We start from the raw sequence: 19,207 nt of genomic DNA on the forward strand, positions 1-19,207 counted from the left end.
GAGCCTGCACGAGAGTTCAATGCTGTTACGTCTTTCTGACCAATCGCAGTTCAAGGCCCACCTGGGCTGTACCACTTCGGGAGGGGTACGCTCAATTACTCCCCTCTAGACAAAATCGACTTGGTTGCGACGTTGACAGTTTGTGAGCGTTGTGTCTGTTGAGTGACTGAGAGGTTGCGGGCGCACAGCTCAGGCTGCCGGACGGCGCTGCAAGGAACTTTTATAAACCCAATATTGTTATCCCGCAGTAATCAGCGCAACAGCCCCGAAACGTTAACGGCCCACCGGGAATTCGCCCGACTCTCCCGATTACCACTCCGCAACCGCACGCGCACGTGTCTGTGTGTGTATGTGTGTGTGTGTGTGTAGGCGTTATTCGATAGCCTGGTAATGTGTATTGGCCTACGTACGGTAGGAATATTCATACTGGTTTAAATAATAAATGTTATAGTATTTCTTATCTTTGCTGAGCAAGAGTTTTGTTCGAAAGATCAGTGATTGAAACAAATAAAAGCCTGGGCTATTGAAGTTTTACGGTAGGCCTACCACTGTCATGCGAAAGCTTGCTAGTTCGATCCCCAGTTCCTCCTAGCTGAGTGTTGATGTGTCCCTGAGCAAGACTCTTAACCCAAACTGCTCCTGACGAGCTGGCTGTCGTCTTGCATGGTTGACTCTGCTGTCAATCTGTGTATTAACCAATGTAAGTTGCTTTGGATAATAGCGTCTGCTAAATGCCCTAAGTGTAATATTCAGAAAGAAATGTGTGATTGATCACGAGTTAACTATGACATTAATTGTGATTAAATATTTTAATCACTTGACAGCACTAATATGTATGCATATATATATATATTTTTTTTTTCTATGTACACAAATATATATATATATACATATATATATATAGAGAGAGAGAGAGAGAGAGAGAGAGAGAGAGAGAGAGAGAGAGAGAGAGAGAGAGAGAGAGAGAGAGAGAGAGAGAGAGAGAGATATCATGTTAAAATCATTCCTCCTGCAGTGTGACAAAATGGCCGGGTTGCTGCTGACGGACATTGAGGCTAACCCCCACTTCACCCCAACAAGTGTGTGTGTGTGTGTGTGTGTATATGTGTGTGTATGTGTATGTGTGTTTGTGTGTATGTGTGTGTTTGTATGTGTGTGTGTGTGTGTGTGTGTGTGTGTGTTTGTAGATGATGTTTGAATTAGTAATGACTTGCAGACAGCTGTGATTTTGTGAGCAGATTATAAAATAAATTATTAATTCCATATAAAATATAAGTGTATGGAATATATTTCATGATAAATCATTCATCATGTTGTATGTATGAAATCAAATCCTCTACATATGTAAAATCTTTTTTGCAGAGAGAGGGCTGAATGGATAGAAAGCGAGAGAGGTTGTGTGTGTGTGTGTGTGTGTGTGTGTGTGTGTGTGTGCATGCATCTGTATTTTTGGGTGTGTTTCCATGCGTGTATACATGTGTGTGTATGTGTCTGTGTGTGTGTTTTTGTGTGTGTGTGTGTGTTTTTGTGTTTCTGTTTGTGTGTGTGCGTGTCTGTGTGTGTGTGTGTGTGTCTGTGTGTGTGTGTGTGTGTGTGTTAGTCAACCCGGTAGCTATCGATATGTAATCCACAGATCAATAGATTCATTGTTAGAAGTATTAATTACAGTGGAGAATCACACGTTGGCAAAATATAACTTTTCAACAGGATGTAGAAACTAAATGTTACTTGCATTTATTCACCAAATGAATAACTTTTGAATTCAAGAATTTGATCAATGGCATTTGAGGAAGTTTGTCACTATGATCACGATCACCATCTTCATTGTCTTTAACCCTGTGAAGGTGATCTTGTTGCCGTCGGTTTGTTGAGTCATTCCAGAATGTCTCTCTGGAGCTTCAATTAGAAGCAGCGGCACCAGTTGATTGGCTGAGCAGGTCATGGGTCTGAAGGACGACAACACACACCACACATCCTCCAACCTCAGCATGCGTTGGGTCAACATTTGTCCGTTATACTGCTATAACCCACCGGGGCACGGGTCTTCTCACACACACACACACACACACACACGCACACACACACACACACACGCGCACACACACACACACACACACACACCATTCACACACGGACCTCACTCAGAGATTAATTAAGGTTGTATTCTTCCTTTGATGTTGTTGAGGAAAACAACGCATGTGTGTGCGTGTATGTGTGTCTGTATGTGTGTGTGTGTGTGTGTTTGTTTGTGTATGTGTGTATGTGGGGGGGTGGGGGTGTTTGTGTGTGTACGTGTGTGTGGACTTAATATTTGGTTATTAATTATCATGTGTAAGTTAATTACCCAGTCAGTGTCTCAGTTATAATTCTTCGGGTCAAAATGTTTTCACAGAGGTGCTGAACTCCCCTGACCCGTGCTTTTAAGCAAAGCACTAAACCTGTTTTCCTTGTGTGTGCGTGTGTGCATGCGTGCGCATGCGTGTGTGTTCATGTATATGTGTGTGAGATTGATACTAGATAGTCAGGATCGCACAAGGAAACTGATTGGTCGGACCAACTTCTACAATCAGGGGTATTTCCCCTCCCCCCTTTCTCCCCTCCCCCACACTGGTCACTGGTTGCTTGGTAACACCCTACAGCCGTCTCTCTCTCTCTCTCTCTCTCTCTCTCTCTCTCTGCAGGGAGAATGATGGTGTTGGTGAACCAAAGGGACAGATTGAGCGAGGAGGAGGAGAGGAGGAGGAAGGGGAGATTACAAACGGAGGATTGCAAGGATGGAAAGAGAGTTGATGGAGGAAAGGATCAAACTAATAGGAGGATGAGGGGAGAATGGGAGGGGGGTTGCAGCCATATATATGCACACACACAATACACACTAATATACGCACATAAACACACAGACAAACAGATACTCTCACACACACGCACAAACACACACACACAGAAAGACACACACACAAACACACAAACACTCACACTCATACACACAAACACACACACACATCACACAAACATACACACACACAGACACAAACACACACGCTCCATATGTCTGGCTTGCAGACTCCTCTCAGGCTGGTTAGACATCGGTTCCCAGCCTCTTAGCGGCTCTAACTCATGTCAATGGTCCAAACTCCAACTGTCTTCTCAACAGTTATTTATGACGCTGATCTTTTGTTTTTTTCTTCTGCATGTTTTATTAGATTTGGTCGGTAACATTCATGTAAAGACCCGATCTGGATTACTTTTCTCTTGTCATCTCAAAGAGTAGAATGTGCTGTGTCAGTGAGAAAACACCATTAGTCAGGTTATCTGCCTCTCGATGTGGACACTCTCTCACTCTATTGCTCTATCATTACATCTCTTCTGTTCCATCTGTTGTCAACCCCCACTACCACTTTAAAGGTCTCTCTATCCCTCTATTCCTCTTCTTATCCATTTGGTTATCTGTTTATCTGTTCCATTTATCCCCCCCCCCTCTCTCTCTCTCTCTCTCTCTCTCTCTCGCTCTCTCTCACCATTCTGTTTATCAGAGGGCGTTCTACTAATAGAGAGAACTCTAATGCAAAGGATACTAACTGATATCTTTACAGTAGAGAGCAGGCCGATGTAAAGTAACAAACATCTAAACCAAATGCATTAGGCTGATACTAAGGATGCTCACTGATGTGTAAACAGTAAGCTGTATGATAAACTAGCATATCAACAGCCCCAGATGGTGAATACCTTATCTTTAGGAAGCTAATACACACATTCCTCTTGCTCTCTGTCTGTTTACGTCTCCCTCCCCTCCTCTCTCCTCCCTCCTCTCTCCTCTCTCCTCCCTCCTCTCTCCTCCCTCCTCCCTCCTCTCCTCCCTCTTCCCTCCTCTCTCCTCTCTCCTCCCTTCTCTCTCCTCCCTCCTCCCTCCTCTCTCCTCTCTCCTCTCTCCTCCCTCCTCTCTCCTCCCTCCTCTCTCTTCCCTCCTCCCTCCTCTCTCCTCTCTCCTCCCTCCTCCCTCCACCCTCCTCCCTCCTCCCTCTTCTCTCCTCCCTCCTCTCTCCTCTCTCCTCCCTCCTCCCTCCTCTCTCCTCCCTCCTCTCTCCTCCCTCCTCTCCTCCCTCCTCTCTTCTCTCTCCTCCCTCCTCCCTCCTCTCTCCTCCCTCCTCTCTCCTCTCTCCTCCCTCCTCTCTCCTCCCACCTCTCCTCCCTCCTCTCTTCTCTCTCCTCTCTCCTCTCTCCTCCCTCCTCCCTCCTCTCTCCTCCCTCCTCTCTCCTCTCTCCTCTCTCCTCCCTCCTCCCTCCTCCCTCCTCTCTCGTCCCTCCTCTCTCCTCTCTCCTCCCTCCTCCCTCCTCTCTCCTCTCTCCTCTCTCCTCTCTCCTCCCTCCTCCCTCCTCTCTCGTCCCTCCTCTCTCCTCTCTCCTCCCTCCTCCCTCCTCTCTCCTCCCTCCTCCCTCCTCCCATGTGTCCTGATTCAGGTTGAGGATCGCTCTCTATTTCATCTATTAGTAACGCCTGGACTCTCAATATCCTCTTTCTCCCCTTCTCACTTGTAACCTCCCCGGCCCCCCCTCTCTCTCGCTCTCCCCCTATCCTATGTAGTGGAAGGTGGATATCCCAGAATGCACTGCTCTGAGGTAGGTTTCAGGGTCATTCATTTTGGTGTGTGTGTGTGTGTGTGTGTGTGTGTGAGAGTGTGTGCGTGTGTTTAAAGATATGTTCATCATGCTCTTCTTCTATTGTCAACAATGGCCACTAAAATTGTATATAAAAAAATAATAAGTGAGGTCTACATCTTTCAAACACCTTTTAATCAAGTTCTCTATATAACAACAAATAATTTGCTGTTATTTGATAGATATCTCTATTTTTGACAGTGAATGAAACATGTATAATTCTGACCCCATAGTCCCCTCTAGCTGCTCGGATGTTGATTGTTTATCTCCTCAGCATCATCCCGCCTCCAGTCACCTTCTGTCTGCAGCCCACCGCGCGCCTCTAATGCGCCGACGCGGAAACCAGGTTAACGTTTAAGGGATAACCGGAAAACGAAGTGAAGGTTGACAAGGATCTCCGGTTGTCGCTGTTGCGACAACAACCCACCGCCCGGCGTCACCGTCTTCCTCCCCCATCGCCGACACGTCGCCAACGTGTCAATATCCGCCGCCTTGGTCATCCATCCGGCTCTGATGCCGTGTACCAGCGATCTGTGTGTCCATCTCTCCTGCTAACCGCTTGCCTGATCCCCTGTCGCGGTCTGCCAGGTGTCTCTGAGTCGTGGATGAGGTGGTTCCGGTGGCCGCTGCTCCGCCGATTCGTCCTCCAGTGTTTTCCCCGGGTATGTCAGCAGAGAGACGGCATGGTGCGCATTGCGAGCGCCCTGGGGCTGGTGATGTTCAGCGTCGCCCTGCTCATCCTTTCGCTCATCAGCTACGTGTCCATCAAGAAGGATTTCCTCTTCGGCTCTTCGTCTAGATACCCCAGCGCCCACGGAGGGCCAAGGATGTACATGTTTCACGCCGGCTTTCGGTAAGGACCGTCTGTGCGTTTTTTATGCGTGGTCTTCTCGTTTTGTGGCGGTGTTTGGGAGCGGCGAGTCTTGGTGTAGTATCGGTTTAAGGATGTCAATAGTGTCTGTTCAACGTGTCGCTGCACAGTGGTCATGCCAAACGCGTTCGTTTTGTAAAACAGCATGCTTGCCTCTGAATCACAACGGTGAGGAGTACATTCTGTTGTTGTACGTGTTGTGGGCCATGAACCATAGGATGGCCTGTAGGCCTCATCACAAACTAGATCATTACCCAGAGACCGAGACATCACCAGGTCCAGTGTGTGTTGTACTGGTAACCTACCAATCGAGATGCACGTGTAGATCATGGCACTAACAGTGCAGGGTTAGTGTTTATGTTCCCTGTGTAGCTCAGTAGATAGAGCAAGGCACTAGCACTGTCATACTGTAACCATACTTTCATGCAGGTGCATTGTGAAATATATCTACCCACAATGCAACAGTGTGAAAGGCCTCTGGGTTCCAGACGCTCCTGACACCAGTGGACTAGAAAGAGAACTCCATTTCTCAGTTCTCTTATGATCATAATCTTATGATTATGACATGAACTCAAAGAGGAGTTCATGTCCTGAGCTCATGTCTTCTTGACACAAACAGTATGCTGAAGGCCTATATAATAAAGGGATGAGTGAGAGTTCTGGATTAGGACGAGCTGGTTTGATCTCCATATGGGATCAAGCTGACCTCTAATATACGTCATTCTGATGGTTCTTTACCGCTCTCAGTGGGCCCTGGCATAATCTGAGCATGTATGGCTTGAGCGCATTAAGAAGGCCAAGGAGAGGGAGTGGATGATAGCAGAGCAATGAGCTGAGACGGAGGCAGCCGATCCAACCCCAGCGTCATGTTGGAGCGACCGACAGGCCCTTCTGTTCCAATAATGTTTTGAAATGGAGCCAGGACTTGCATTGCGTGGAGGAATTAGTCAATATTAAAGAAAATCATAGATTTACCTTTACATTTAGGGCATAAGTACATTTTTCAGAAGAAGGTGAAACAATATATTGCTGTCAGTACAGTAAGGACGTTCATAGAACCAAGTGCCAAGCACTAACAATTGCTAGGTTAACCCATTCCCCGTATACAGCAAATAGTACTTAGTTGCTACGCAACTAAGTACTATAACTAAGTACGACATACATTAAGTGCCAGGACGTAAAACATACAATAAGTAGGAGGGGTGGGAGGGGGAGGCTATCCAGAGTATAGGTGAACTCTGAACAGGTGAGTCTTGAGTCTTTTGCAGAAGCTGGTGAGCTACTGCGGTCCTGACATCGGCAGGGAGCTCGTTCCCCCACTGCAGTGCCACAACAGGGAACAGTTGGGACTTTGATGATCGACTTTTGCTTGCTCTTAGCGATGGCGGTAGACAGTAGGAATTATGTTGTAAAAGGGAACATCTTTAATTATATTCTGTAGCCCATGTGAGGCTGTGTGTATTAAATCACACAGCAACGGTTCACAGTACCCCTAGTGTTGTCTCAAACTGGTTTGGAACCAGTGCTCTAGATGTTGAGCCAGCTGCACTCAGGCCCTGGGTTATTTCTGAACCTCAACGTGCGTCCTACCAGAAGAAGAAGCAGTCAGCTCATTGTTAGCATCACGTATCCTTACATAACTGCATCTGTTCTGCTTCATATTACCCCTGTACTGGATCAGTACTCCTACATACTGGATCAGTACTCCTACATACTGCATCAGTACTCCTACATACTGGATCAGTACTCTATGAACAGTGTTGTGTTGTATTGTGTTGTGTGAGGGGGGGCTTGTGTACCCTGTGAATAGTGTTGTGTTGTGTTGTGTTGTCTGAGGGGGGCTGTGGGTTCCCTGTGCACAGTGTTGTGTTGTGTTGTGTTGTGTTGTCTGAGGGGGGTTGTGGGTTCCCTGTGCACAGTGTTGTGTTGTGTTGTCTGAGAGGGGCTGTGGGTTCCCTGTGCACAGTGTTGTGTTGTGTTGTCTGAGGGGGGTTGTGGGTTCCCTGTGAATAGTGTTGTGTTGTGTTGTCTGAGGGGGGCTGTGGGTTCCCTGTGAATAGTGTTGTGTTGTGTTGTGTTGTCTGAGGGGGGCTGTGGGTTCCCTGTGAATAGTGTTGTGTTGTGTTGTGTTGTGTTGTCTGAGGGGGGCTGTGGGTTCCCTGTGCACAGTGATGTGTTGTGTGAGGGGAGCTGTCCATAGTGCTGAATCCTGCAGCTACTCCCTCTCTTCCTCAAAGTCGCCTTCAATAACCTCTGTGTGTGTGTGTGTGTGTGTGTGTGTGTGTGTGTGTGTGTGTGTGCGTTAACCATGGTGATGGTCGTGATAACTGTTCTTGGTTTTAGGTTTGGTTAAAGAATGGATACATGTTGATGTTGGAGAGCGAGTTGTGTAGATGAGAAGACCCCTGCCCTGGTGGGTTATAGCAGCATAACGGACACATGTTGACCCAACGCATGCTGAGGTTGGAGGATGTGTGGTGTGTGTCGTGGTCCTTCAGACCCATGACCTGCTCAGCCAATCAGCTGGTGCCGCTGCTTCAAATTGAAGCTCCACCGGAAAGAATTAAAACAGAGGAAGCTGTTTTAACAACGTTTCATTTTTTATATTTGATTTCTTTATTTTTTATGAAACCATACAGTAAGCGTTTTCCTATAGGTTTAGAGGTTCTTCTTTACAATATTTAGTTTGTTGTTAACAGTACTTAGAGTTGTTTTTTGACATTTCTCCTGCAGTGAAAAGCCTCGTCACAAGTCTGCCTCGAGGTGAATAAGAATGTGTCTTTCTTCCTTTCCCCTCACCGACCAAATAAGCAGTGTTCATCTCCATCACTCTCCCTCTCTGCATCACTCTTCCATTCTCTATCTCTCTCACTCTCTCTGCCTGACCCTGGGAGGTGATGTTGGGGAACACACTGTTCTTGTTTTTGTTTGGATGCTGTTGACCATGGAATGATTCATGGTTCTGGATTTTCTAGCTGAAAACCCTGAATTTCTGGCAAAAGCTTACGCTGATAAGATAAATCTCTAAGATCAATCGAGCATCCGCTGCAAGATAAAGTCTGCAACCGCTAAAGCTAGAAACCGCTGGAAAATCAAGCTAGTAACTGCTTTGAGATAAAGCTAGAAACCGCTCTAAGATATAGCTAGTAACTGCTGTAAGTTAAAGCTAGCAACCGCTCTAAAATAAAGCTAGCAACTGCTTTAAGAAGCTAGCAAACGCTAATGCTAGCAACCGCACTAAGATCAAGCTAGCAAACTCTCTAAGATACTTTGCAACTGCTCTAAGATACTGTTCATCACCTGCCAAAATATATTTTCAAAGAAGAATGATTTTCAATCATCTACAGTGTTAAAACATATTAAAAGCAAAGGTAAGTGATTTTTCAGTCAGTCATTTGTAAAATAAGATGTGACACTTTCGATGTAATTTAGCTTGAATGGCATTTTGCTTGAATTCTGAATGTAACTTTGCACTTTTCATCACTTTTCCCCATCATCGGGCAACTCTTCTTCTTCCTGTGGCTGGTCCCATCAGCTCCCAGCTTGCTCTGAAGTACCTGGACCCCGCCTTCACCCCTCTCACCAACACGCTGACGGAGAAGGCCCCATCCAACGCCACCAGGTGGACCTACAACAGCACCGCCTTCATCCAGCAGAGGTAAACATATCCTACATAGAAACATGTACAACTGGGGTAGGGGGGCTATCAACGGGACCACCGCTGTCACGCTGTTCAACTATATGGATACCGTTAAATATTAAATTCAATTCTTTGTTGACCTATCTTTTTGAGCGCATCCGTTGCGCGCATGTAGCATAGAACAAGTGTGCATAGGCGGCAGAGATCGGGACTGGAGTCTGCGAACTTGACTAAGTCATACACTCAGTGACTTGAGACCTGAGTCACCCTTAAGTCGTACATACACTGACTTGAGACCTGGGTCACCCTTAAGTCAACACACAGTGACTTGAGACCTGAGTCACCCTTAAGTCGCACACACAGTTACTTGAAACCTGAGTCACCCTTAAGTCGCACACACACTGACTTGATACCTGAGTCACCCTTAAGTCTCACACACAGTGACTTGAAACCTGAGTCACCCTTAAGTCGCACACACAGTGACTTGAGACTCGTCCTCAGAAGACTTCAGACTCATCCACAAGACTTGAGACTCGATGTGGACTCGTGACAATCTTTATTTTATTTTAGCGAATTAACATTAAGGTCCCATGGCATGACAATCTCACTTTATGAGGTTTTCCAACATTAATATGAGTTCCCCTAGCCTGCGTATGGTCCCCCAGTGGCTTAAACTTGCGTTTGATGTAAAACGAGCACTAGGCATCCTGCTCGCCTTTGAAAAAATCGAAGCTCAGGCGCGCTGATTTGGAATGTAGCCCCATATGTCGTCATAAGGGACCAAGCTACCTCCCCTTTCTCTGCCTTGCCCGCCCAGAGAATTTGGCCCTCCAATGAGACAATGAGCTACGACCGTGCGAGCGCCACATGTGTGTGTATGTGACTGCACACTCTGTAACGCAAGTGTTGCGTTACAGTCCGCTTCCACTTCTTTGTTATTTGGATAACCGTTCTGCTTTTGGTGTTATGGCGCATAACACGTCGGGTTCTCTGACGTCTCTGGTTATTCCACAACGAGACTCGTAATGGGGGTTATCTCAGCCGTGGTTGAGAAGGAATTGGGGGGGGAAAAGGAACTTTGGCTTTTACTCCCTGAAGTACATGAACCACGACATGGAGGAGAAAGGGATTGTTGCCCGGGATTGTCTCCCGCTGCCCGCTGCCGCAGGGCACCGCCGCCTCAGGGCGGTGGTGCCTCGGCGCTGCCCCCTAAGCGCTGCCCGCTGCCGAGGGGTCGGACCCTCGGCAGCGGGCAGCGAGGCTCCGGCGGGAGAAAATCGCGGGCAACAATCCCTTCCTCCTCCATGTTGTGGTTCAGTCTACTTCAGATTGATGTGAAAGTAGAAGAACCAGAGACGTCGGAGACCCCGACGCAATCGTTTGAGATCGTCTGGAGGCGCACACAGCTTTTGGTCGTGATAATATATATTCTATGATATAGATATCTATGTATGATATGTTATTATTCAGATATAAAGCTCCAGGACTCCCGTGTGTTCTAGAATATTTACAGAACACGGCCAAAGGCTGTGTGTGCCTTTACCATTGCGATACATCTACAGTAAACAGAGCGCATGGTACCGTGGCCGCAAGCTGCTCAGGGCCACACCCCCACCCTCCTCCTTGACCCGCCTCTCTCCTCCTCATTTGCATTAAAGCTACAGACACCGAAACGGCGCATTTAGGGAAAGCTCAATGTGCGACTGGCTCATAGTGGCTGTAATTCTGCACCACAGCTGAATTTCGGGAACGTCTTCAAATGCTGTGATAGGGGCCCACTAATATCTATTTTAAACCATCCATACAGTAGCATGCTATGGGACCTTTAAGGAGATGTCTGAGGAGATGAATATTATTCCTTGCTAACCTGATGCCTCCGGTGAACCAGCGTGTGATTACCGGTGTGTTTGAGATCACACAATTTCATAAATAATCCAGAACCATGCAGTCAAATCCTTTACCCATTTATTGATATTCATATTATTATGAGTGAGCAGGCTACTGTCTAACTCATTATTTTTTATCCAAAGGTTAGAAACCACAATAGAGGACTGAGAACAGCCTAGATGTCCGGTTCTATGTCTGATATGTACAGAGCGTATCAAAAGCCAAACCATTACATGTAATGATAAAACTGTGCATAATAAATAAACCCATATAAATTAAATGGGTAGTGAGCCTCTATTATTATCATTACAGTAATGGTGCTATTTTTTATTGCTCCTAACTTAACACTGCCGTGCTTTGAGGTTACAATGTCGTGCCATTTCTTAAAGGCATGCAACACATTTCTGTCGGCATGTCCAATTATTTTTTCCCATATCGTGTTAATAATATCTATATCATCAGGATAGTGGAAAAATGGTGGATAGACCTTATAAGCAGTGCTTTACTCCCCTTAATCATTCTCTCCCTCACGCTACTCACTACTCTCTCTACTCACACACATGCACTCGGCCTCCTCCGTGTTTTACGACATTAACATTTAAAGCACCCAGCAATACGTTGCTCATCATGCGTTGGTGTACAGTGTATAAATGTAGAGTCCTGTCCCATATGAGTGCTACAGCTGTACCGCCTGATGAGGCCGTCCTCCGCCAGACGTCTGACCCCAGGCCGGGCCACGCTGTGTGTCGCTGTCTTGCAGGAAGGACATCTCCCGCTACATCGACATCCCCCACAACTTCTCCCTGACTCGCGGCGGGGTCCGCGTGGGCCAGCTCATGCACTACGACTACTCCAGCCACAAGTACGTGTTCTCCATCGGGCAGAACTTCCACTCGCTGCTGCCCGAGGCCTCGCCGATCCTCAACAAGCACTACAACGTGTGCGCTGTGGTGGGCAACAGCGGCGTCCTCACAGGCTCCAAGTGCGGCCCGCAGATCGAGAAGTTTGACTACGTGTTCCGCTGCAACTTCGCCCCCACCGAGGTCTTCAAGAAGGACGTGGGCCGGCGCACCAACATGACCACCTTCAACCCCAGCATCCTGGAGAAGTACTACAACAACCTGCTCACCGTGCAGGACCGCAACAACTTCTTCCTGAGCCTGAAGAGGCTGGACGGCGCCATCCTCTGGATCCCCGCCTTCTTCTTCCACACGTCGGCCACCGTCACGCGCACGCTGGTGGACTTCTTCGTGGAGCACAGGGGTCAGCTGAAGGTGCAGCTGGCCTGGCCCGGGAACATCATGCAGTACGTCAACAGGTAAGACCCAAGTTAGACAGGCTGTCATGACGACCAACCAGTTAGACAGGCTGTCACGACGACCAACCAGTTAGACAGGCTGTCATGACGACCAACCAGTTAGACACGCTGTCATGACGACCAACCAGTTAGACAGGCTGTCATGACGACCAACCAGTTAGACACGCTGTCATGACGACCAGGCAACATCAGGCACTGCATCAACATGTAAGCTACGTTGTCATGAGGACCGTGGAACATAATAGGTTACATCAACAAGAAAGCCCAGATTTTCTGTCTACCAACAAGTAAGGCACGTTGTCATGATGACCATTGAACCTCGTGCAGTAAATCAACAACTAAGACCTATTGTCATGACAACCAAGTGAAATAGGTGGTCATGACAACTAGGCACCACTTTCTGATGCCTTGGTTACCCATCATCATGACAACAAGTAGCAATAAAAAAAAAAGAATTACTGATCCAAATAGTTTGCCATTATATCAATCCATTTACATTTACATTTAGGGCATTTAGCAGACGCTTTTATCCAAAGCGACTTACAATAAGTGCATTTGTTGCAATAAGTGCATTTGTTACAATAAGTACATTTGTCATAAGAAGTGAAACAATATATCGCTGTCGGTACAGTAAAGATGTTCATAGGACCAAGTGCAAGTATTACAATCGCTAGGCTAACCCAGTCCCCGTGTAAAGCAATGATAGCAGCTACTGTAGATGCTACACAATTAAGTACCTTGAATAAGTGCAATGTACAAGTGTCAGGACGTACAACATTCAATGGTGGCTGTGCATTGGTTTCTATGGTGAGTCTAACAGGTGAGTTTTGAGTCTTTTGCGGAAGCTGGTGAGCGACTCTGCGGTCCTGACATCGGTAGGGAGCTCGTTCCACCACTGAGGTCCCAAAACAGAGAAAAGTTGTGACTTTGCTGATCGACCTTTGCTTGATCTTAGCGATGGCGGTACCAGACATCCAGCTGAGGTAGTTGAGCGGAGGGATCGAGCTGGGGTGTGTGGCTTTACTAATGCTTGGAGGTAGGCAGGGGCAGTTCCATCGACTGTCTTGTATGCCAGTACCATCATCTTGAATCTGATGCGAGCTATTACAGGGAGCCAGTGGAGGTCTCGGAAGAGGGGGGTTACATGTGAGAACTTTGGTAGGTTGAACACGAGGCGCGCTGCCGCATTCTGGATGATCTGCAATGGTTTAATCGCAGAGGCAGGGAGTCCAGCCAGGAGCGAGTTGCAGTAGTCGAGGCGAGTCGAGGCGGGAGATGACCAGTGATTGGACTATACTTCATTATGATGAACTTTGACTGGTTTTAAATGCAAAAGTGACGTTGATCTCTCTCTCTCTCTCTCCCTCCTGACCAGCTACTGGAAGACCAAGCAGCTGTCACCCAAAAGGCTGAGCACGGGCATCCTCATGTACACGCTGGCCTCCTCCATGTGCGACCAGATCCACCTGTATGGCTTCTGGCCGTTCGGCTGGGACCCCAACACGGGCAAGGAGCTGCCCTACCACTACTACGACAAGAAGGGCACCAAGTTCACCACCAAGTGGCAGGAGTCCCACCAGCTGCCCGCAGAGTTCAAACTGCTCTACAAGATGCACACCAAGGGGCTGCTGAAACTCAACCTCTCCCACTGTGCCTAGTAGCCTCCATTCCCCTAGGGGCCCCCATACCCCTAGGTGTCTCCACACCCTATCTACTGGACCTCCTGGAGACCTTACCGGTCTAGGGCTGAACAGGGGAAATGATACGCTGCTTTTGGATGCTTTTGTTAAGAGCCGGATCTGGGCAGTGGTCTTCGGTTCCTTTGTTTCTACGTTTGTGTTTCCTCTGTCCAGTGGATTATCAGAAACAGGCAGTCCTGGGACTCGGCCCCGGTGTTGAGTTTGCAGAACATTGCAGTTCTCCAGACGATGGTGGCTGGGTGGTCCCCTGGACTCCTCGGTACCAACTCCCATCAGCACCAGTAACTCAGATGATGGACCTTTTGCTTCTGCAGCTAGCCTTCCCTTGGCTAGTCAGCCTGGTGGTTACGCATTCTCCGAGGATCAGGACACGGAACTGTTCTGTGTGCAAACAGAACAACCTTAAGGATTCCTTTCAAGTTCTCACCAGAAACAGCCTAGCAACCTTTGTTTTGATAACTTTATGTAACCGCACAAGCTCTAAATAAGGTCTCTGTACTGTTGTTTGAATTTTACTGGTAAAAATGTTTCTCAACCAAGTATAACATACAAATTTACCCAGTGAAGCAATTTTATCAGACAAACCGTAAGCGTAGATAGAGGACCGGGTGGATGCGTGTTAAATTGTAATCTCTAACATTACTAGCTAACCTACTAGCTCATATCTCTTTTTTTTTTATTTATTCTGTTGCTAAAATGACCTTTATTTTTGTTTGGTTTTTATGCCTTAAGATATCCCAGATAGAAAAGCAGGACAAGCTTTTACCCTGACAAAGAACTATACAACCAAGTCCAGATACCAACCCAAACTACCTTGCCCGAGCTAGGCTAACTATCACTCGCTAAGTTAGTTCAGTAATTGCCTATATCATATATATAGCTATATCATTTATAGCTTACCAACACTGGCTAGGCTTAATAAACCAGCATATGATAAATTCCAGATATCGTGTGAGTGGGTAGATGTGATGTAATGGAGGAATCAATGGAGTGTGGATGTGTGTACACAGCAATGTGAACATGCATACACAGTACCTTTACAGACATATGGGAAACACTATTTTTTTTTGGGGGGGGGGGGTATTAATAAGATGAGTTTGTTATTCAAGAAATGTGCAGTAATGGTTTTAAAATTTTAAATAGTATCTTATAGTCTATGAGTGGATATGGCATGTGAAGAGGAGTGTTCCTGTATGGCTCAGGTATGATAAAGGCTGCGCCCTTACAGAAGTCATAGCGGTCCTATTTGTCCACCAGCTGTTGATGGCAAAAGGAAACCTCGGGGAATGTATAACTAATATTCAGAAATAATAACTAATTGCAGGAATTTTGATTGAAAGATTTGAAGGATTCAACTATATTTATATTGTTGTTTTAAGATTGTTGAATGTTTCTTAAGTTCCCTGTCCACCTTTGGACCCAAATCGAGTGTCATTAATCAGTGCAGAGCAAACACCTCCAGGCAGGCCCCATGGTAACAATGTCATAGCGTTATCTCTTCAAGGGGCTGGGGCCTCCAGTGTGGAGCACATGGCTCACACGTCCACCTGAAGCCAGCCAGCATTAACATTTTGATTACTACGTATTCTGTTTGTTAATTAACATCATTGAATTTTATTTCTTCCCTCTCCATTTGGGATAGGGATCCCCTTTGGCTGCAAAAAGAGAGAAAACATTCCAACAATACGTAACATTGAATGATGTTTACATTACTGTTGTCGTTTTAACAATCGCCGCTATGATTAGGTCGCTGAACGCACAACATTCAGCTCTGTACCCGACATGTTTTTATACACTGCCTTTCTTTAGAGTGGTCTGTTCCTTATGTTGCATATCAGTCTGTAGTTATACTAATGTCTAGTGTCGTACACAATATACTGTAGACCCAGAGAAAATATTTGATTAATCTAATACTTGAAATATATTTATGTAGGTACTTCATTCAACAGCATTATTGAACAGGAACAACAGCATATTGTGTTTCTTGTGGTTATTAAATCAATTAAATAAGTTACTTATTCTTCAGAGACATTGTGCTTAATTTTCCTTCCTATTCCTACCTTTCTGCTCTTTTTCTCTCTCTCTCTCGCTCTCTCTCTGTCCATCTCTTCTCTTAATGCAAACTAACATGTGAAATAAGTAATTACATTTCCTAAGTCAACCTCCAAAATACTACAATTCAAAAATAGCCATAGAGACGACTTGCATTTTAGTACTTAATATGTAAGTGCTTACATCTAAAGTTCCGTCAATGCCCTACCAAGAGGTAGCAGAACCAAGAGGTAGCAGAACCCACTGAAACTGATGATAGCGTTAACTCCCCTTCAATGCCTTTATGCTGGGAGTCAGGAACCCTAACCACTAGCTATCACGCCAGCGCAAGGGTGGTATTGTACTTCATATGTTTAACCTGTACTATGTAAAGTAAAAGACTGGATAAGTAACTGAGAGGTCACTTACTCATCAGTAGCCTCAGCCCTGCTGGTGTCCATGGAGCTCAGCAGGCCTCGGCCTTGCTTGGTGTGACCCCCCCTATGCTGCTGGTAGAGGTGTTAGAGGGCAGGTGGGGGCGCTCATCCATCCTAGCAACCATCATCCTGGACTCAACCCTCTCATTCCGCTCCCACATCAAATCCATCACCAAATCTGCCTTCTTTCAGTTCAAAAACATTTCCCCGACTCCGCCCTTCACTCTCCGACTCCTGAAACCCACACCTCCCGCCTGGACTATTGCAACAGATTTCTGTCCGGGGTTCCAAGCAACACCCTGGACAGGTTTCCAGTATGTCCAGAACTAAACCCGCACCAGGCCCTGGCAGCACATCACTCCCAGCCTCATCCACCTCCACCGGCTCCCAATCAAATCCTGCATCACCTACAAACCCCTTCCCCTCACCTACAAATCCCTCCATTCCCTCGCGCTGCACTACCTACAGACCTCCTCCACCCCCACGCCCCGTCCAGGAAGATGCGGCCCTCAGATGCGAGCTGGCTCTCTATCCCCCGCACCAGGCTCCAAACCTATGGCAACCGAGCCTTCAGGGGGTCAGCCCCCACCCTCTGGAACTCTCCCCCCCCCCCCCCCCCCCCCCCCCCCCCCCCCGAAATCCGAAATGCCTCATCTCTGGCCACCTTCAAAACTCTTCTCAAAGCTCCCTTCTTTAAACTTGCCTCTGCTGCCCTTGACACCCCCCCCCCCCCCTCATCTTTGTCTGCTCGTCTCCTTGTGTTATTTTTTATTAAGTTACTTTGTTTTCTATGTTCCTGCCCACGTTGTAAAGCGTCCTTGAGTTTGAAAGGCGTTATAAATAAAATGTATTGTTATGATTATAATGCCCCCCTCTGTCCGGTCCAACAGCACCGCCTTTGGGGTGAGACGGTAAACAGAGGTCCCGCCTCCCGGTGGCCCCTAAAGATCCCAGGGCCCTCACCGTGAGAGTAGGGGTGTAACCCCGGTGTCCTGGACACCCAACCCGGCCCTGGGACCAGCCTTCCCTTCCTAATCATCCCCCGGTCTCTCATTGGATAGTGGACAGACAGACAGACAGACAGACAGACAGACAGACAGACAGACAGACAGACAGACAGACAGACACTAGGCAACGCACTTTGAGTGCCTTGGTAAGTGTTATATGAATGCAATCTCTAATGCCACAAGTTAGTCGTCTTAAAATAAGTTCACTTAAATGTAATGCCGATTTTTTAATACTTTAACCTCTGGCCTTCTACGCACATGTCCAATCTGGTCGCATGTGTGAAGACTTAGTGATCTAACTTTGTGTTCTGGGAGTCAAATAGTCTAAGTCAGTTCGACAGGTTTGTTTAGTATTCTACGTCAAACATTTTTTAGAGAAACTTATTAAAGTAGATAGTTAGTTTTAGTTTTTGGTTAAGAGCAGTGATAAGAAGATATTGGATATTGATAGGCAACCTTTCTGCTGGGAGTCAAACCCATTTGCCACTAGTGGACAAGTCTCTTTCCTTGCAACTCCTTATTGATAACGAAATACCAAAGAGAAGTTTGTACTTTTCTAGCCAAATCGCCATGGTCATGGCCGATTCAACATGTGCAATCGGCGGAAAGAACCCAGACGGGCTTGAAAAGATCACTGACGGCATGACGACGGCTGATCAAACAGCACACACCGAACAGTCTCAGGTCACCGATCTCGCCAGACTGTCCGGTAACCTGGTTGGTGTGTCAGGGCCTTAACAGAGCTTTTGCTAGTTGGGAGTCAATTTACTTTTATTAAAGGTGTTTATGAATGACACTTTCAGTGACATTCATAAACACTTTTACATGTTCCTTTGAAACAAGAAGAATATTCTCTGATGTTTTTTAATCCATTAAAACGACATTAAGCTGCATTGAGCTCAATGGCTGCATTCACTTTTAATGCGGTGCAATGTTTTAATTATTCCACGCTTGCTTTTAGTAGTAAAAGTGTTTTAGGACCTAACAACTGCCTCTACTCTGCTGATAACCGCAGGGCAGCTCTTCCCTCCCGTTTGATGGCAGACTGTTGATACAGGGGGTCATCCTTCTGAGAGGACCTAGTGGGTCTGTGGGGTCCGACAGGGACCAGAGGGTCTGTGGGGGTCCGACAGGGACCAGAGGGTCCTCTGTTGATGTTGAGCAGAGGACCTACAGGGAGCCACTCTGTGTTGAGGACCTACAGGGGGCCACTCTGTGTAGAGGACCTACAGGGGGCCACTCTGTGTAGAGGACCTACAGGGGGCCACTCTGTGTAGAGGACCTACAGGGGGCCACTCTGTGTTGAGGACCTACAGGGGGCCACACTGTGTTGAGGACCTACAGGGGGCCACTCTGTGTTGAGGACCTACAGGGGGCCACTCTGTGTAGAGGACCTACAGGGGGCCACTCTGTGTTGAGGACCTACAGGGGGCCACTCTGTGTAGAGGACCTACAGGGGGCCACTCTGTGTAGAGGACCTACAGGGGGCCACTCTGTGTTGAGGACCTACAGGGGGCCACTCTGTGTAGAGGACCTACAGGGGGCCACTCTGTGTAGAGGACCTACAGGGGCCACACTGTGTTGAGGACCTACAGGAAACCAGTCTGTGTAGAGAACCTACAGGGGGCCAGTCTGTGTAGAGGACCTACAGGAAACCAGT

At 47.1% G+C, this 19,207-nt stretch overlaps 1 protein-coding gene across 1 annotated transcript; it reads left to right on the forward strand.

The window, feature by feature from the left end:
- Window positions 1-5,339: 5,339 nt before the first annotated feature.
- On the forward strand, window positions 5,340-14,030 carry st8sia3 (ST8 alpha-N-acetyl-neuraminide alpha-2,8-sialyltransferase 3; the record flags this gene model as incomplete). The annotated part of the gene is made up of 4 exons (XM_079755717.1): window positions 5,340-5,509; window positions 9,063-9,185; window positions 11,815-12,372; window positions 13,748-14,030. 4 exons carry the CDS (start codon window positions 5,340-5,342, stop codon window positions 14,028-14,030), a joined length of 1,134 nt encoding a protein of 377 aa, XP_079611843.1.
- Window positions 14,031-19,207: the final 5,177 nt, after the last annotated feature.

This window comes from Pollachius pollachius, assembly GCF_949987615.1.
Source record: "Pollachius pollachius genome assembly, chromosome: 18".
NCBI lineage: Eukaryota > Metazoa > Chordata > Actinopteri > Gadiformes > Gadidae > Pollachius > Pollachius pollachius.